At 38.0% G+C, this 18,593-nt stretch overlaps 1 protein-coding gene across 1 annotated transcript in view; it reads left to right on the forward strand.

The window, feature by feature from the left end:
* Positions 1–383: 383 nt before the first annotated feature.
* LOC149215501 (kinetochore protein NUF2 homolog) overlaps positions 384–18,593 on the forward strand; it is a 104,575-nt gene continuing 86,365 nt past the window's right edge. Inside the window, exons 1-4 of the mRNA XM_089391096.1 lie at positions 384–679; positions 771–986; positions 1,074–1,164; positions 1,276–1,455. Coding sequence (XP_089247222.1) covers positions 513–679; positions 771–986; positions 1,074–1,164; positions 1,276–1,455 — 654 coding nt within the window. The 5' untranslated portion in view covers positions 384–512. The remainder of the gene's footprint in view (positions 680–770; positions 987–1,073; positions 1,165–1,275; positions 1,456–18,593) is intronic.

Below are 18,593 nucleotides of genomic sequence, written 5' to 3' on the forward strand. Positions count from 1 at the left end.
CAACATAAATTTATTATTATTCTAATTAAGACATTAAATTTATTTACGCATTTTTTTTTTTGTAAGACTAACCCAAGTACCCACGGGGATTTGAACCAGTGACCTATCACAAGGAGTGCCTTAACAACGCACCCATTCACCGTCAATCCAAAGCCTTGTGGGCAATTTATTTACACATATTACTAATGAGCCCAAACACATTTTAAATAAAATGAGATAGATTATCATAAATAAATAATTAGGCATACAAAAGGAATTTATCCCTCCAAATTTTTTTGAAAGTTAGAAACAAAATGAACGAAGAGCTAAAAGGATGTAGTTAGACTTCTTTCTTATTTACAACATATGACGACATTACCTGAGCTCGCGTTACCTCTGTCGACAATCGTGGAAGAGCGGGAAAGAAAGTCGTTTCCAGTTTAAAACTAGATTTTTCCATCCGAGGTTTGATTCGGAGTCGACGAAGAAGAGAACACAGAGGTTGCAATCTGTTCATTAGAGTGTTGTGCGAGATGGCTTCTTACTCATTTCCTATCCTGACCGTAAAAGACGTTGTCAGTGGTTTAACAGAGTTTGGATTCGGTCCCGTTACCCAAGACCAGCTTCTGAAATCAAGCCCTGATACCATCTCCCATATTTACCGTTGCTTCGCTCAATACATGACCCAGGCACAAGGCTGGTATGTATGCATCTGCCTATTTGGACTTGAATTCGCGAGAATGATAGCGCGCTTTAGGGGTTAGGGCTTATGTTTTCTTATATACGTGCAGGAACGAGACGGAGCTGCCTGTCTTCTGCGGTCTGGAGGTGCTGGAAAACGAGGAGCTGCATAGAGAATCTGTGGGCAATGTCAATTCTATTTCGAAAATTCAGAAGATAATGCAGGCTGCGGGAGCCCACGATTTCTCCTCGAAGGACATTTTCAGGCCCAATCCCCAACGGACCATCAAGTTCTTCAGCGCTCTCATTAATTTCTGCCGCTACAGGTGAGATGGACATCGTATGCTCCGAGACCCTCGTGCTATGTTTTTATATTGGCTTTAATGAGCTTTAGCATTTTTTTTCGTACCCAGGGAAGAGAAATTATTAGCGGTAAGTCAGTCAATAATGGAATGCGACGAGGAGCTTGAAAAGGAATTACTGATAGAAGAGAAGAAAAACGAGGTTTTTTTTCCCGCTCAAATTCTCATATGAAAAATAAATCGGTTTGCGTCATAACTTTTTGTAAATTTAACTAGCTGACACTTGAATATTTATTCTATTTTCGGGTCTCAGCTGGAACGAGAATTAGCTGAGATTGAGGCAGAGAGACAATCAAAACAGCCTCTAATTCAGGCATTAGAGGCTGAAATTAAGGAGCTGCAGCAAAACATCTTGGCCCTGAATAAACAACAATCCGATTTGCAGGCTGAAGTGCGGAATCTCAAGGAGAAGATTAACGAGTATAATAATAAGGTAAGATCTTGGATTTTGGGGGCTCTTTTCCTTTTGCAGAATTAGAATTTCACTTGGGCGGAACTTGACAAACTTAGCTTAGATGTCAATGCCAGGCTCGTTTGACTTTGAAAAACTAGTAAATCTATCATCCTTTGGTTGAATGCTGTCATCCAATGCTTATGAGGTTATGGATGGTGCTGCTGGCTGCTCTGTATGATTCTTTATGCTGGACTTGCACTGCTTGAAAGATCTCTCACTTATGTCAGGCAGCAATCAAGTAGATGTTGCTGCTTGCCTTGCAGTGCTTGGTGTTTGGAAAACATGATATGTCACACAGGTTGAACGCCTTAATACAAATGTTCACACACAGATCAAAGATCAGGACACCAGGATTTACAGGGTTAAAACCTTTAAGGATGTAAACAGTCCATGACACCTGGGCAATTGATTAATGCATAAAAGAATTTAGAAGAACATTTCTCAATTTGAACCATAACAAATGATCCTCCATTCTCTTTAAATAGAGATCACCAAATAATTGGGTGTTAAGCCATGGATGATTGAATTGTCAGATCACTCACTTATAAGACAGGATTGTACGCAAGTATTTTAAACAAATAGGTTAGGAAGACAAAAGCACATTGAAGAAACACACAAAAACCTCATTTTAACCCAACTACATTAAACCATGTTAAGCTTAACCTAGTTCCTTGTGTTGAAATATCTTAGTTTTCCTCTTAAAAACCACATTGGATTGGATTGGAGAATTTACAAAAGTGACCAAAAGAGAAGGAATGAAGCATCAAAGCCTATCCTCCCTTAATGACAACTTCCTTTAAGAACTTGACTTTTGCGAGGAGCATTTGTGAAAATGACAACAACTTGGCCATTTGTACAATACTAGAATACTTCAAGGGTGCACTCTTGTACAAGCTTTCTAATGAAGTGCATATGTAACTCAATATATTTGCTATGCTAGTGCTAGTTAGCTCCTTAGCATGTTGATTGTTGCACTAGAGAGTGGTTGGATGCTATTGTTGGAATTCAAACTCTTAAAGAATGCAAACAAAAGAACTTGTCAACTTTCATGAATTTTTGCTTGATATTTTGTTTCTCAAGAGAAAGGGTCTTTTGTTTAAGTGTCTTCTTTGCACCCTTGCTAATGGTTGTGATGGGTTTCTTGAATGTATTGGGCAATGAGACCAACAAAAATGGAGGTTTCAAGGCAAGTACGTGTTAAAACAAAGGTTACCAAATAAATATTGGTACAAAGTGGTTTCCACTTTGGGTGAGGTGTAGGTGACAAAAAGTTTAACTCTAGATTTGAAGGGAGATGGGGTTGGTTTTCAATTGTTTACGTGAAAGAGGCAAACAGGGGGACATGCATGCTTATGGTGGGAAATAGAAATGCCTTTTTGTGTTTGCAAAACTTAAAGGCCAAGGAAATAATGCAAATGTCCTAACTTGATCATGTCAATTTTTTTTTTAAGGCTTGATTTTACATGGATTATAAGCTTGGTTTCATTACGAGTGAGCATAAGGTCATAACATAAAGTATCATTACAAGATGACAGTCACCTACTTGCTTGTGTTGACACCTAATCTTTGGGATTAGGAAAATCCATGTAGATATTGTAAATAGCGAAATAGAGGAAATTGGAAGACGAAGAAACATTGGGAGATGAATCCCAATAGTCTCCTTCTCCTTGTATGTATTCATGTTCTCTCTTAATGCAAAATATAAATGGTTTGTGGAGTTACTCTCTTGGTTTGACATGGTATTAGATCCAAGCCCATTTTGGCTTCCTTTTGCATTGTAACTCTTGGTAATTTCATGCCATTTTTCTCTGCCCTTCTGCATTCTATTTTTTTGCTCATTATCTGCATTGGTCCATGGAGTAATTATGTTGTTCATTGTTTAATTCTTGGTTGTGCGTTGAATATTCTTGCTCCTTTGCATTGATTATGGTTGTGACCAAAGGCGTTTGGTGTGTGTGTTTGAATGGTGAATGTTGTACATTGGTTGAATACTAACGAGGCCCACCTTTAGTTGATACGTTGCATGCTATGACAAGGTTGCAGACAACAATTCATTGCTTAGTTCTAGCTTCAAAGGCCTTGGTGGTACTGCTATGTGTTGGTATGCATTCTTTTTGAAAGCTGGTGTATATTGGTTGTTTGTGCTAAAAATATGGTCAAAGCTCTGTGTTAAAATTCATTGAATGCCACAAGTGTTGGTTGGAACTTGGAATGTGTGGTAAAGATTATGTCCTGAGCTCTACATTGAAGTAGCTATGTATTCTTTGTGCATTGAAAGGGTCGTTCCTTTTTGTGATGGTTGTTGCTCTTAATATGTGCGTTGTATATAATGGAGATTAACGTTGTATTGAAGACAAAGCAGTCAGTTTGTGTGTATGGCTCATTGATTCATTTGTGTGTTGCGTTGGAGCTGTATTGGTCTTAAATGGTGCTCTTCATTTGTGTGTTGAAAATTGTGATTAAAGCTGCTTGCTATTAAAGCTTTGCATCGAGTTGGAAACCTTCATGTGCGTCGATTGAGGTATACATATGCTCTTTACATGTGTGTTGAGTTCCTTTTGAAGGCCAAATGGTATGTATGGTATATGTTGAATGGCATATGATACATGTCGAACCTTGTATATGTTGAGACATATGTTGGTATCATATATGGTTCATAAGTGGTTCATATATATATATATATATGCAATGTTCAGTTTTGAGAAAAAAGGGTCATATAATATAATATATATTTGATGAGTAGAGGTTTATATGCTCACATTAAAATCTTGACTTTGTATAGTGAAGAGTGAAGTTGGTAGTGAAGTTTTTTAAGTCAATTTTGTAAGAAGGCAGAAAGTAAGGCTATAATTATTTTTGAAATCAAAAGCACCTAGTCCTTTTTGATGATGCATTCACTGATCTCCTATGTGGGAGTAGTTCTCTCTGGCAAAGAGAACTATCATGGGTGGTCCAGGAATATAAAACACACTATCATTTTCAATGAACTTTGGAAAGGAGTTTGTGAAGGAGAAGGAGACAATGCACTTGAAAAGCCCACTTTAGATAAGGAGCTTGCCATTTGGGAAAATAAGAACAACAAGGCCTATGCTTTGATTGCAGCGTTAGTAAATGAAGAGGTGAGTCGTCATATTTTGCCATTTTCAAATGCTTTTGAAGCTTTAAAGAAGTTAAAGGAATTATATGACTCACACTATGAGCTTGAAGTTGTTCAATTTTGAGTTAAAAAATGATGATCCTCTTGCTTTAGCATAAAAAATAAGATCCATTATGCATGACATAAAAACCACTGGAGTTGAAATAGATATTCCTTTCAATGCTTATGTCAATGCACTATATCCCACTTATTCACATTATCTTGAATCATTGCAAGCAAATGACAAACTTAAGGAGATTTCCTTTGACTCTCTTGAGAAGAAGTTTGTTGAAAGAGAGAAGGATTTTGGGAAGAAGACAACTCCTTAGTCTTATGAATAAGCTGTGTGTCTTGCATAAAAAAAGAAGAATCAAGGACATTATTCTTCTAGAGGAAGAGGTGGTCGAAGAGGAAGAGGATGGAAGATTTTTAGATGCACTGGGGACAAACATTTCCAAGGAGAAAACTCTGATCTTCATTGTATATGATGCAATAGAAATGGACATGATGCTTCCACATGTAAATTGCCTTGGGACAGAATTGAGTAGGAAAGAAATGAAGAAAAAGGTAAAACACTTGGTAAAGGGAAAGGAAAGGCACCCAAGTCTGCTTATTATGTTATTGCACATTGCAACATTGGAGTAATTCAATACTTATTCAATGCTTCACTTGCTTCATGGAAAGATGCTTGGTTGCTTGATTCAGGAGCAACTTGCCACATGACTTTCAAAAGAGATTTCTTTGAAGAATTCATTGACAATGTTGATGGAGCAGTGTACTTTGTAGATAAATCAAATCTCAAGCCATCTGGAATTGGCACCATCAGGCTCAAATTGCCTGTACTTCTAGACTTTCTACATGATGTTCTATACCAACCGGAGTTGAGGAGAAACTTGTCTTTGGTTCACATTCGCCAACAAGGACACTCCATTCATATATTTGATGGCAAGGTTGAGGTTAGAAAAACATCAAATCACTCACTTGTCATCACTGGGATAGAAGAAGAAAGACTATTGAAGCTGCAATGAACCTTTGCTCATGCACAACTTTTCTTATAGTTCTCACTATGATGAAGGTACACTTCCATCAAGTCTTTTATGGCATGCTAGATTTGGACACTTGAACTATGACAACCTTTGTCTGTTGAAGAAAAATGGTGCTATTGGTTTGCCTACAATTCTTAGGAAACTTAAGAAATGTGATGCTTGTATCTTAGGAAAGCATAGAAAATAGTCTTTTCATGATTCTCATTTTTGAGCACATAGAAAATTTGAACTCATTCATTCTAATTTATATGGCCCAATGCTTATACCTTCTGCAAATGGTAATAAATATATGATGACATTTATTGATGACTACACTAGAATGTGTTTCATGCGTGGATTGAAAATGATGCACAATCTCATATTGGTTATTTTTGTACTGATAATGGAAAATAATATACTTCAAATGAATTTGAAAACTATCTTCGCCAACATGGGATCAAACATCAAATAATCATGCTTTATAATCCCCAATAGAACGGAGTAACTGAAAGAATGAATAGGACAATCTTAAATATGGTATGTTTAATGATGTTTTTGAAGAATGTTAAGTTGGTGTTTTGGGCTGATGCAATTTTACGTGCTGTGTATACAAGAATAGGTGTCCATCTCATAGTATCAAAATTAAAACTCCCAATTAAATGTGGTATGGCCACATTCCTTCAGTGAGACATCTCAGGGTTTTTGGTTCCACCTGTTATGCCTTGATACCTAAGGAACAAAGAAACAAACTTGGTGCAAGGAGTCACACATGTATCTTCTCGGGGTACTCGACACCTCCAAAACATATTGTCTCTATGATGAAGTAAATAAGAAGTTTATGATACTAAAGATGTGATCTTTCTTGAATCTTCCAAGACTGATAATGTTGTTGAGCGACAACTTGATCGCTTGGATAATTTTAGGCATGCAAAGTCTTTTCAAGAATTTGATAATGAGATTCCACATCTTGATGGGGGGATCCCTATACTGGATCAATTTGTGGAATCTCCTTCTAAAGCACTCTCTCCCCTGCATGAAGCTCCAACCACTGATCAAGAAGACACTTTGGGTGATGTGATTGAGAGAATTGAGAGGCTAAATCTTGATTTAGCCCCATCTCAGTTAACTAACCAACCTGGGCCATCTCAGAAAGGTCCTCCAAAATGGCTGACAAAGATGCTTCAAAGTGTTCGTCCTGATGAGGTTGGAAAGACAAGAACAAGAAGCGCAACTAGACATAATGGAGGTGATGTAGAAGATCCTAATTCACTTGTTGATATGGATGTTTCTTATGATTGTGAACGAAATTTGTATGTAGATTTCAAACCAACTTCCTTCAAAGAAGCTACTTCTCATGATGAATGGAAAGAAGCAATGCAAAAAGAATATGATGCTTTGATAAAGAATGACACTTGGAAGTTGGTTGATCCTCCGTTAGGAACCAAATCAATTGGCTGTAAGTGGGTCTTCAAAAACAAGTATAAAGTAGATGGCTCACTTAACAAGCATAAATCCAGGCTTGTGGCAAAAGGTTTTGCACAAAAGGAAGGGGTCGATTATGAGGAGACCTTTGCCCCATTCAGACACTCTATGCCTTGGTAGCTAAGATCGGTTGGAAAGTCCATTAAATGGATGTAAAAATTGCTTTCTTGAATGGAGATCTAAAAGAGAATGTTTTTATGTCCCAACCAAAAAGATTTGTTGTGAAGGATTAGGAACACCAAGTATGCAAGCTTGTAAAATCCCTGTATGGCCTTAAGCAAGCACCACGAGCTTGGTATGAAAAATTGACGGAGCATCTTTTGAAACTCAATTTCAAACACTATGATCTTGATGATGCAACTTTGTTTGTCAAGAAAATTGGCAAAAAGATTGTGTATCTTGTGGTGTATGTAGATGATGATCTTTTGATGCTAGGAACAATGAGAATTACATTGAGTCCATAAAGAAAGAACTAAGGAAAGGTTTTGAAATGACAAATTTGGGCTATGTTGACTACTATCTTGGTATTGAAGTAACCCAATATCCAGAGTTTATATTCCTCTCTTAGAAGAAGTACATTGGAGATTTGTTGAACAAGTTTGGCGTGTCTAAGTGCAATTCTTTGACTACTCCAATGGAACAGAACTTAAAGCTTACATCCACTAAAGGAAAATAATTTGATGCAACGAAGTATAAATAACTTGTAAGAAGTCTCAACTACCTGACTACTACCAGACCAGACATTTTATTTGCTGTTGGAATCCTCTCTAGCTTTATGCAAAAGCCTTGTGAGGGTCATCGGTTTGCCGCAAAAAGAGTTATATAGGTTGATGATTTCAACTTGATTGGATATTTTGATGGAGATAAAAAAACTGGAGTATCTATTTCAAATTATGTAATGAGTCTTGCATCAGGAGCTATCTCTTGGAGGTCATGCAAATAATCAATCCAACAGATTCCACAACTAAGGCAGAATATGTGGAAACAATTGAAGCAACGAAGGAAATTGTGTGGCTCAAGAAAATTTTGGAGGATTTGTAGGAGAAACAACTGCATTCAACTCCTCTTTTGATTGATAACACTTCTGCAATAAAGTTGGCCAAAAATCAAAGTTCCATGATCAAATGAAGCACATCAATACAAAGTATCATATGGTTCAACATCATGTTGAGGCCAAGACAATCCGCCTATGACATTGGTCCACAAATGAGCAGATTGCAGACATCTTCACCAAAGAGCTTGGAAGAGAAAAGTTTGAAAGATTCAGAATGATGCTTGGACTCACCAACATCCCTTGAGATTAAGGGGGGAATGTTGACACTTATTCTTTGGGATTAGGAAAATCCATGTAAATAGTGAAATAAAGGAAATTGGAAGACGAAGAGACATTGGAAGATGAATCCAAATAACCTCTCTCTCCTTGTATATATTCATGTTCTCTCTTAATGCAAAATACAATTGATTCATGGAGTTACTCTCTTGGCCTCACAACTTGGTATAGATAATATCGTTAAAAGTGTTATCTCAAAAAGTTGAAATCAAGAAGGATTTGGCCCATTTTCTCATACGAAACTTGAGGAGCTTGTTTGAGGCTATAGAGGAATTTCTTTGAGTGTTAGACAAGATTGGGGTCACTTTGAATAAAATCATGAGGTTGTTCCATATGTTAGTTTTTGTAGCATCAAAGGTGTTCTAGTCTCAAGACTTTATGGAGATGCTAAAACACATGAGTTCTCCAAAACCCAGAAATTGTTTATGGAAATTCTACCTAGAAGTGTCTTAGTTACATTTTAACCAATTTTGTAATATTTTCTAAGTCTAAACTTAGGAAAGCTGGTTAATTAATCAGTATTAATTGAGAATGGTGAGGATTATTTAGAAACTCACATAGATTGACTAGTAAATAATCTCAACCATTGATTAAGATTTAATCTTGGTCGTTGGAGTCCCATAGTGAGATTATAAGAAGTCGATGGGTAGATGGAGGAGGACACTAGTGACACTTGAGATCGGTTTCCTTGGGCAGTTCGATTTCTAGAGAGCAACAACAATTGCTCGAAGAGTTTGAACCAAAGACGGGAAGTAGAAAGGAGCAAAGACAGTGAGTTCGAAGGAATTATTTTAGTTTCGAAGAGTCAGAAAGAGGACGCCGAAATTTTCTCTAGGAGGCTGCGTAGAGCCTCAAGAGGGTAATTCGATCCAACTGAAGAGGAAGACGTTTTCAGTTTTGGAGGTTGGGAAAGTTTTCCAAAGAGTCAAAGAAGCATTTTCCTAGTCAGTAGCAGGCAGGAGTCAGGACAACTAGATTGGCAGCTGATTTAGGTAGAGCGTTTGAGGGACTGCGCTAGGGTGATGCAGGGCTTGCGTAGAGTGGTTGGACGACTAGCTTTTTAGAGGTAGTCAAGTGTCGGAATTGCTCAGAGAGGGTAATTTCCCTCAAAAAATTATTCCCGGTATTTCTCTTGGATAACTTTGCCAATTTGGCAACATTTATTGTACTCTAAATTTCTCACTGTTGCATAGTAATAAAACCCTTAACTGTTGCACCGGTTTTCCCATGTTGGGCTTTTACAGGGACTTTTGTCCAAAAATTACGGTGTCATATTTTTGTGTGCTAGCTTTTCTTAGTTTCTAGTGCTTTTATTTTCTGCAATATTTTATTTATGAAGGTTGTAGTGTGATTACTTCGTTGTTGCTGTAGCAATAAATTGCTTAATTAATTAATAGTTAAGAAGAATTAATTCCAGTTACTGCAATAGAATTTTCGGAACGAGTACAACTTGTTAGAAAATGACAAAATGTAACTATGTTTAGTCTTCAATAATGTACTTGAGTCATTATGTAATCTACTTGTCAAAAGAATAAATAAAGGAATTTTTATTATTGTAACAATGACTTATTAAAGCATGGGTTTCATGCTTGGGTCATCATTATATTAGTCAAAGTCCCCATTGTGGACTCCTAGGATTAATATTGAGTTCGTAGAGTCATTGTACATTCGAAGAGACCCTTCTTGGGCTTTCAAACCATGTAAAAAGGTTTTGTATCGAGTCAAATATGAATTACGTACCCTCCACATCATGTCGGCCTAAGGGAGATCAAGTCGGCCTAAGGAACCCCATTCGACCCACAAGAAGCCTATATATTAAAGGAGGTCGAAGTCATTTGAACTACTCGCTCTCAAGCAAGTTTGATATCTCAAGAGGAGTTGGAGAAGTGCAAAGTCTATTGTCGGGAGGACGTAAAAAGTGCGAGTTTGGGGAAGTCTTTAGAGAACAAGAAAATCTAATTTTTTGTGCCTTTCTCTCTCTGTTTCGTGGTCTGGGTTGGGAGATTGAAGTCTTCTAAGATTTTGTTGTTGTCGGAAGCTGTTGTCTAGTCGAATTGTTGGAAGGGGTCGAAGATCTAGGAGGCTGACATGGTGTGGAAGGAAAGTCTGGTCTTGGTCTAGGGTAAAGAGTCTCAAAGAATACTATTGAAAGGAAGAATTATTTTGACTGGGGTTTCCCCTAGAGGGGTGTTTTGCTCGGGCATGTGCCTATATCTTGTGTCTCTTGTTTTGTGATCTTCATACATGTATAATTGCTTGATGAAAGATAAGATAATATAGAATTAAAAGAAGTCAACACACTCACAAGTAATTATCAAGAAACGAGAATCAAACCTTAATATAATATCTTTGATTTTCCAACACAACCGCACGAGTATAGAAAAGCCACGAGTGCAGTGTAGGCAAGAGAAGATTTTGCATATACTCAGTGATCTACACAGTTTGAGAGATTGCGTAGCAAGTCTTAGAGGGGTAGAGACAGTGATCTTGAGGAGGATTTCCAGTTCTAGAGAGGCAAAAAGCAAGTGAATGAAGTATTCCATGACACAACTAGCTCAGATTAGTCGCAAGGGTCACACGGATTTTTTGATGTCATAGATTAGGGTTGCATGGGTTTTCCCAGAACAGTCGTGAATATCGCGCAAGTTTTCCTAGTACAACCACGCAGATCGTCAAAAGCAGGATCGACCTGTGCAAGGGTCAACGACCAATTTTTAGAGGCTGGGGTTTGCTTGTGGAGGGAGAGAACTTTCTCTCCAAATACTTTCTGTCATATTCTTATTGTTTGGATAGCTAGTAGAGCTTCCAAAGATTGTACTTAGAATTTATTGTTGCATAATAAAATAAACCCTCAATTGCTGCACTGGTTTTCCCACATTGGGTTTTTTCGGGGACTTTTGTCCAAAAACAACCGTGTTAATTTTGAGTGTGTGTGCTAATATTTTTCGGTTCCTATTTTTGCTTCCGTAATATTTTGTTTGGTGAAGAAATTACAGTGTGATTAATTCGGTATTAATAAGGAAATTAATAAACTGTTAATCAATTAAGAGAATTAATTCCAGTTGCTGCATTTCAAGGGAATTTTCAGACCATATACATTTCTTCTTGTAAATCCCCATGCAAGGAGGTGGATTTAATGTCCATTTGATGGATCTCCCCTTGACTTCAGCAGACAATTGCAAGGATAAGGCAAATGGAATTAATTGGCAACTAGGTCAAAGGTTTGATTGTAATCAATATCTTCTACTTGTGAAAACCTTTAGCAGTTAATTATGCCTTGCATATATCAGCACTACCATTTGTGGCATACTTAAGCTTGTAAACATATTTGAATTTATCAAGTTTTCTTCCTTTTGCAAGAGGGCCTAAATCCCAAGTTTTGTTAGTTGTTAAGAAACAAATTTTTAATTCATTGTTGCATCCCATTTTGGGTGGCCAAAATTTGCTTTAGATGTTGTTGGATCAAGAGTCTCTAGCTAAGTCACCTGACACGGGGATTCGGGACATGTAGGATTCGAGATTCGTGGTGTCAGATTTGGACACGCTGACCCCCCGGAACAGGACACGTTATATATTATTTTATTATATATATATATATATTTAAAAATATACATATATATTAAAAATTAGATATTATCATATTTCTTACACAAATTTTAATTAATGATACAAATTTATTGATTTCAAACATAGATCTTCATCTATAGCTATTAGCATGCATAGTACATACAAAATTCAAATAAATGTTAGTGGTACTGGTCACATAAATGATAAATCTATTAAAAATTTAAATCATGATTCATAATTCATAACTGAAAGACAACTTACAACTACAAGATAGTAAGATAAACACACTGACAACTGTAGTTTTCTCATTAAGTCATCAAATCAAAATGTGTTACATAGGTAGTGTTGGTGCAATGCCAATGGCAAATAGAAATAGAAAATATAAAACAACTACAGGTATACAAGCCTCAAGGCATCAATCAACATCAGAATCAGCATCACTGTCCCCATCATCATGGTCCCCACTGCTCTCCTCTACATCCTCCTACTCCGCTGTATCCATAGTCGCCTCTGCATCTGCTGGTATGGAGGTTGACCCCTCTAAGTCATCAAATCTAACAGGCTCTAGCACTGGATCATTGAGATCCATGTTGGCCAATGCCAACTCAACAGTGGTGTCCAGACCCATATCATCAGGAACAATGTTACTTGGGAGCGGGAGCGAAAGCGGGGAGTGGGAGCGAAAACGGGAGCGGGAGCGACATATTCAGAAGCTCTTGGTTTGGTGCTCTTGATTAAATACGAGTTCCATACTCTAATACATGACCAAATTCAATGGAAACATTGCAATCCCCCAATCCTAAAATCCTAAAAAACTGATAAGTCTACTGGATTTTGAATGAAATCTAAAATTCTACTTTCTCCATATGAAATCCAATGAGGCCGGAACCACTCTCAAACATCCTGAGTCATTTCATGGTAATGTTAAAAATTTAAGTAAAAGGATGAAAATGAAGATTAAGGAGAATGTCACTTTTACTTTAAGAATTTAACATTACCATGAATAGCATATTAATACTAAGGCCTAGACTTGATCATGAAGCTGCCAAAATGCTTTACTCCTTGCTCCAAAAGCACAAATCACTTGCCAACAGCACAAATCACTTGCCAAATGACAATTTTAATGAGCAAACACGCCCTTTTCATTCCCGCGCTGAGCTTAGCAAGTCCTGGAAACTAGACACGTGTCCTAAAATCGCGACACGCTTTTGAAAATCGTGACATGCCCTCAAACACGACGTGTCCTGTGATTTGGACACGAATCCGGACCGAATCGTGTCGGATTCGCCGGATTCGGGATTCGCAGGGGGTTTAGGACGAATCCGGTGACTTAGGTCTCTAGAAGTTGGAAGCAATAATGAAGAGGCTTGTTGGAATTGTAAGCATGTTTGTCATTTATTAGAAAGATCATTGACTAGATAACCCACTGCATCCCTTCTTTTACAAACATGTCTAGGATGTTGTGGGGATGGTGCAACTTCATGTTCAATAGGCACATCAAGAGAAGGAGGTGGAGTAGGGGGAGTTTGGTTTTCATCCTTCTTGTCGTTGTCCGAAGAAGTAGAATGATTTAGAACATAAGTAGAAAGATAAGAGAATGTTGGAATAGAATAAGTAAAAGGAGATGACAAACATGTTTGTAATAATTTAAGGGGATTTCTGCCTTAGGGTTTCGGGAGGCAATAGTCTTCTCGCTCATTTAGCAATTAAATTCAACACAACCTTTAACAATGAATTCATTTCTTTCCAAATGATATGATAGCCTTAGTACATATCATTCAACAATATCAATATTATATTTTTTTCAACAACTATATGACAAAAACCTAATAATAAAGCAAATGTTACTAGTAAATATATTATTCGACAGTTTCCAACAATGCCACAAATATTGGCCGAGAAACTTGTTCAACTATTCATCAATGATACGATTAAACCCAATAGAACCATGGACCGCACAATTTCTAGATTATTTATCTATTCTACAAGACATAAATTCGCACCATATAATTCATAGTTAAACGTTAATATATTGCTATCCTAGCCGAAATTTGTTGATTTCAAATCTATTTCCTTGCCTTGTAATTATGAACTGTTCCTGCCATATGTTGTCTACTCTCTTTAGAAAATTTGCCATTGCCTCAAGGGATTGAATTTTGCTACAAAAATCTATGGATTGTATGCTTCAAGAGCTTGATTCTTAATCATTTCAACAATTACGAATTTGGTCCCTTCAAGTGCTGTTTGCTTTGTTACATGAAAGTCCGCAATTGATTCAGAATGCGGAACCCGCTACAAGACTTCCAGAATGTTAGAGTCCACAAGTTAACTATTACAGAGGCCTCTGTCACAATGTTGTTCAACGTGTCAAATTACTTGAGAGCGTGAGTAATTTTACAGAAAACCCTATAGGGTTAGACCCTTCGCTGATCACAATAATATTATCTTCTCATAGAGCTCATTGTTCTAGAATTTTATATCTCCCTAGACCGCTGCAATTCATATGACTTCAAACTATAATTTTAAGACCAGAATCTCCTGCGATATTCTTGTGCCAGAACAAAATTCAAGAACTAATATAAAAACCCTCGTTGTTCTTTAGATGATGTTCCCAGGCAAAACAAGGAATTAAACCATTAGAGAATTTGTTGCCTCCATAGGATATTGTCTATGCTAGAACAAAGAGAAAAGATATAATGGTGTCAATTATGGTGGAACCTTTCATCATTGAAATTGACAAGAAGAAAGGGGTCTTAAAACCCTTAGAACTAAGCTTACGAAAATAGATGAAATGATTCACAAATTGATGATCCAAAATGAATTCATCCCTCTCATATTTATAGATTTCATAGAGGGGCCTCTTCTTTCAAAATGATTGAGTGATCTTTACTCCAAGCCCCAATTTTTGGGTTACTTCTCCCAATTGCCCCAAAACTTCCCCAACAATGGGGATTTTGGGGTTTTTTCCCCTTTATGGAGGACTATAGTCTACCGGGATTAATAGCCTACTTCATCCTATTTGTCCTCAATTTGTAGAGGACGTCACAATCCCCCTACTTGAAATTGATTTCCCTCATGCAATTGCAAATTCGGGTGTTGTAGAATACGTTCCCTTTCCCATGTCGCGTCTTCCTTTGGAAAATTCTTCCACCTGATAAAGTATTCTTGAATTACTCTTCCTCTTAACTTCTTTTCCTACACGTCCACTATCATCTTTGGAATTAATTCTACTTGCTCTTCGTTGTCTAAGGGTGACAATTCGACAAATGTGGTGACTTGCTCCCCTACGACCTTCTTAAGCACGCCACATGAAATACATGATGGATTTTGTTGTCTCTCGAAAGTTTTAACTCATATGTCACTTTCCCAACCTTCTAGAGGATTTTGTACGACCCATAGAACCTAGAATTTAACTTTTCAACGACACTCTTGAGGGTAGACTGTCGGTAGTGTTGCAACCTCAAGAAGACGAGGTCTCCTACCTCAAAGCTGCATTTTGTTCAATGTTGATTTGCGTACAACTTCTGTCGATTCTGAGCAACCTGCATGTTTTCCTTGAGTACTCCGAGGATGTCTTGACTTTCTTGTATCCAATCCTTAGCAATAGGCACCTTGTTGTCTCCAAAAACCCTGTTATTAAAGGATGATGCATCATACCCATATAGAGCCCTAAATAGTGACATCTTGATGGATATGTGGTAGGTGGTGTTGTAGAATGCTTTGTTGTTTTTCCATGACCTTGGTTTCTGGGATAGAATCTTAAATATCTGACGTTACCAAACCAAGAATCACAATGATACTACTTTGCACAACAGAATATAAACAACATTCAATCTACTAGTGCACAAAATATGGACAAATTTTTACATTTTTGAACCCAACTTCACTATATTAATCAACATATAATACAACAGTCTAGGGCTCTCGTACTAGGGATAATGGCCCTCATACATCCACTAGTACAAGAATACAAAACTGGGGCTTGGTGTCGGTCCATCGACAACCAATCTACCCTCAACTAGATACTCTGACCATTTGGCTGATGCAGTTGACTCTCTCGGTTCCTCTCGGTTGTACCCTGACTTGCTCGGTTCTTCGGCTCTTGATTTGTAGCTCTTGCCTCTATGAATGATCCAAGTCCATTTGACCACTGAACCTCGGCTATCCAATCTGCTCACTAGTTGTGCCTTAGTCCATCAAGGGCACAACACATCGAGATTCTTGTCGAGTTGTTCACATTGCACAACTCTCAACTGCCCACTATTGCTCCTCAGCTATTGAGGGACTTTAGCCCACTATGGTCTTCCTGCGCTGTTCCAATGAAGTCCAACATAGGGCACAAACCACTGCAAGATGTCCATCTCCCACAATGAACACGGGCTAGGAGGACTGCCCATCATCTGCTGTAGATGTCCTTCTCCACACACAAGTATAGGGTTGCACAAATTGCTCTTGGTTGATTGGATTCATGAACTTAACAACTGCCACTCTAGCAACCACCTAAGTCCATGAAGCTGGTGTACAACGAGCTCTAACTTGGACACTATCATGCTGTCCTCCAACATACCATAAATGCCCAATCCACTATCCACACTTGGTCCACTCTCACATTGCCCTCCAATAGACCACGAGTGACCAATCCTTGTTGTAGCATCTGCTCTTGGTTAGGGCATTCAACCACCTAGGAAACCCTTCCTCTTGGTTGCTAACAAACTTCCAAACTGTCCTCTCCTAGGACACCATCCATTAGCAACAATTCAACCTTAACACATCAATACAATACATACCTACCCCTTCTCTGCTTTTGCGTCACCTTGGTGTAGTTTGTGACATGCTCATTCCTCACTCGTGCTGCTTGCCCTCGCGCATTCCAACATTTGAGCATTCCTACACTTGCGCGTTCTTGCACTCGCGCGTTCTTGCGCTCACGCGTTCCTGCACTCACGCGTTCTTGCACTCACATTCATGCACTCGCACGTTCCTGCACTCTAGCTGCCTTTCTTGATGTGAAGACTATGAAATATGCTTCTTGGATGTGTTAAATGACTCTCCCCTAGCTTATATTTATACACAATACAAGGGCTCCATCAAATCACATGTGTGGGCTTGACAACTTGTCACAAGGTCTCTAAACGCTTAACCGACCTTGACCAAACCCACACATTAAATTCAAAAATTCATTTCTCTTCAACCACAACTCAGAATCGGATGATTTTCAATACGTCAGATTCGTCTCAACAAGCACTATCATCCTCACCCACCACATTTCAAAATATCTCCATAGTTTTGTCCCCAACATCGGTGGGTGCAAAACCCCAAGCTTGGGTTTCAAGCCCACAAGGCCATTTGTGGAGCTCCTTCCTCCAATTGATCCTCAAGGCTTGGAGTACCTCCCAAGCTACAAAAATCAACATGCTACCCAAGGTACAACCACTTGATCCCTGCTTTCTGTCGCCCTGTCACATAATTGCGTAGGTACCCTCAATCCACTTATTCACTATTTCTGTTTGACCATTTGTTTGTGGATGATAGCTAGTGCTAGGGTTTAATTTAGTCTGGCCAAAAGCACCCATAAACCTGTTGTCGTGATCGCTAACTATATTCTTTGGCAGTCCATGCAGTTTGAAGACTTCTCTGAAAAACAATTTTTCTACTTGTTTGGTTGAATAATCAGATGGGGTTGTAAATAAATGCGCAATTTGTTTAACTTGTCCATCATAGTATAAATCAATCTTTATATTGTTCTTTGGGTAACCCTGTAATGAAGTCCATCGAGATGCTTTCCCATTTATGTTCGGGAATAGGTAGAGGTTGGAGAAGACTTGCAGGATGCATATGCTCAACCTTATTTTGTTGGCATGTCATGCATTCCTTGATGTATTTCATCACATCTTTCTTTAGACCTTTCCAAGAAAATAATTCTCGAATTTGTCGGTATGTCTTGAAAAAACCTTGATGTCCAGCTGATGGAATGTCATGTGTGATCTTCAAAATCTTCTCCTTGAGCGCAGACTCAGGAACCAAGTATATTTTGTCCTTATAATAAATAACCCTGTCAGCTAGTTTGTACCTGTCATCTTGGATGATTCGGTCGATAATTGCGTAGGCAAACTGGTTCTTAGTGTTGAGAAATGTAACTATGCTTGGTCTTCATAATAATAATTATTGTATTTGTGTCATTGTATATCTATTGTAAAAGTGAAAGAGAAGAAAAGGAAAAATTCTTCATGCTTCTAGGGTTCATTGAGTCATTTGAATCTTTTTCTTATGTTTAAGACCCTTAAGGGCAAATTGTATCTAGAAAGGAATATTATTTTTGAGTTTAAAATGTAAAATTTGGACTCCCAAGACCAAGTCGGTCCTTCCAGTGTAGTCGTCCCCATTCAACCCTTGAAGAAGGTATAGATAAGAAGAGAATTCGACCTATTTGGTATCCAATCCCAAGCAAGTTTGGTCTACACATAAATTAGAAGAAAAAGACAAGTTAATGTTAGAGGAAAGGAAAAAAACCAAGCAAAGGAGAAAAGACTAAAATTTTGACCTAATTTGGCTCACAGATGTGATTCTAGGGTTTTTT

This window comes from Pinus tabuliformis, chromosome 1_1 (assembly GCF_031772625.1).
Source record: "Pinus tabuliformis cultivar Carrire ecotype Pingquan chromosome 1_1, CPIR1, whole genome shotgun sequence".
Lineage (NCBI taxonomy): Eukaryota > Viridiplantae > Streptophyta > Pinopsida > Pinales > Pinaceae > Pinus > Pinus tabuliformis.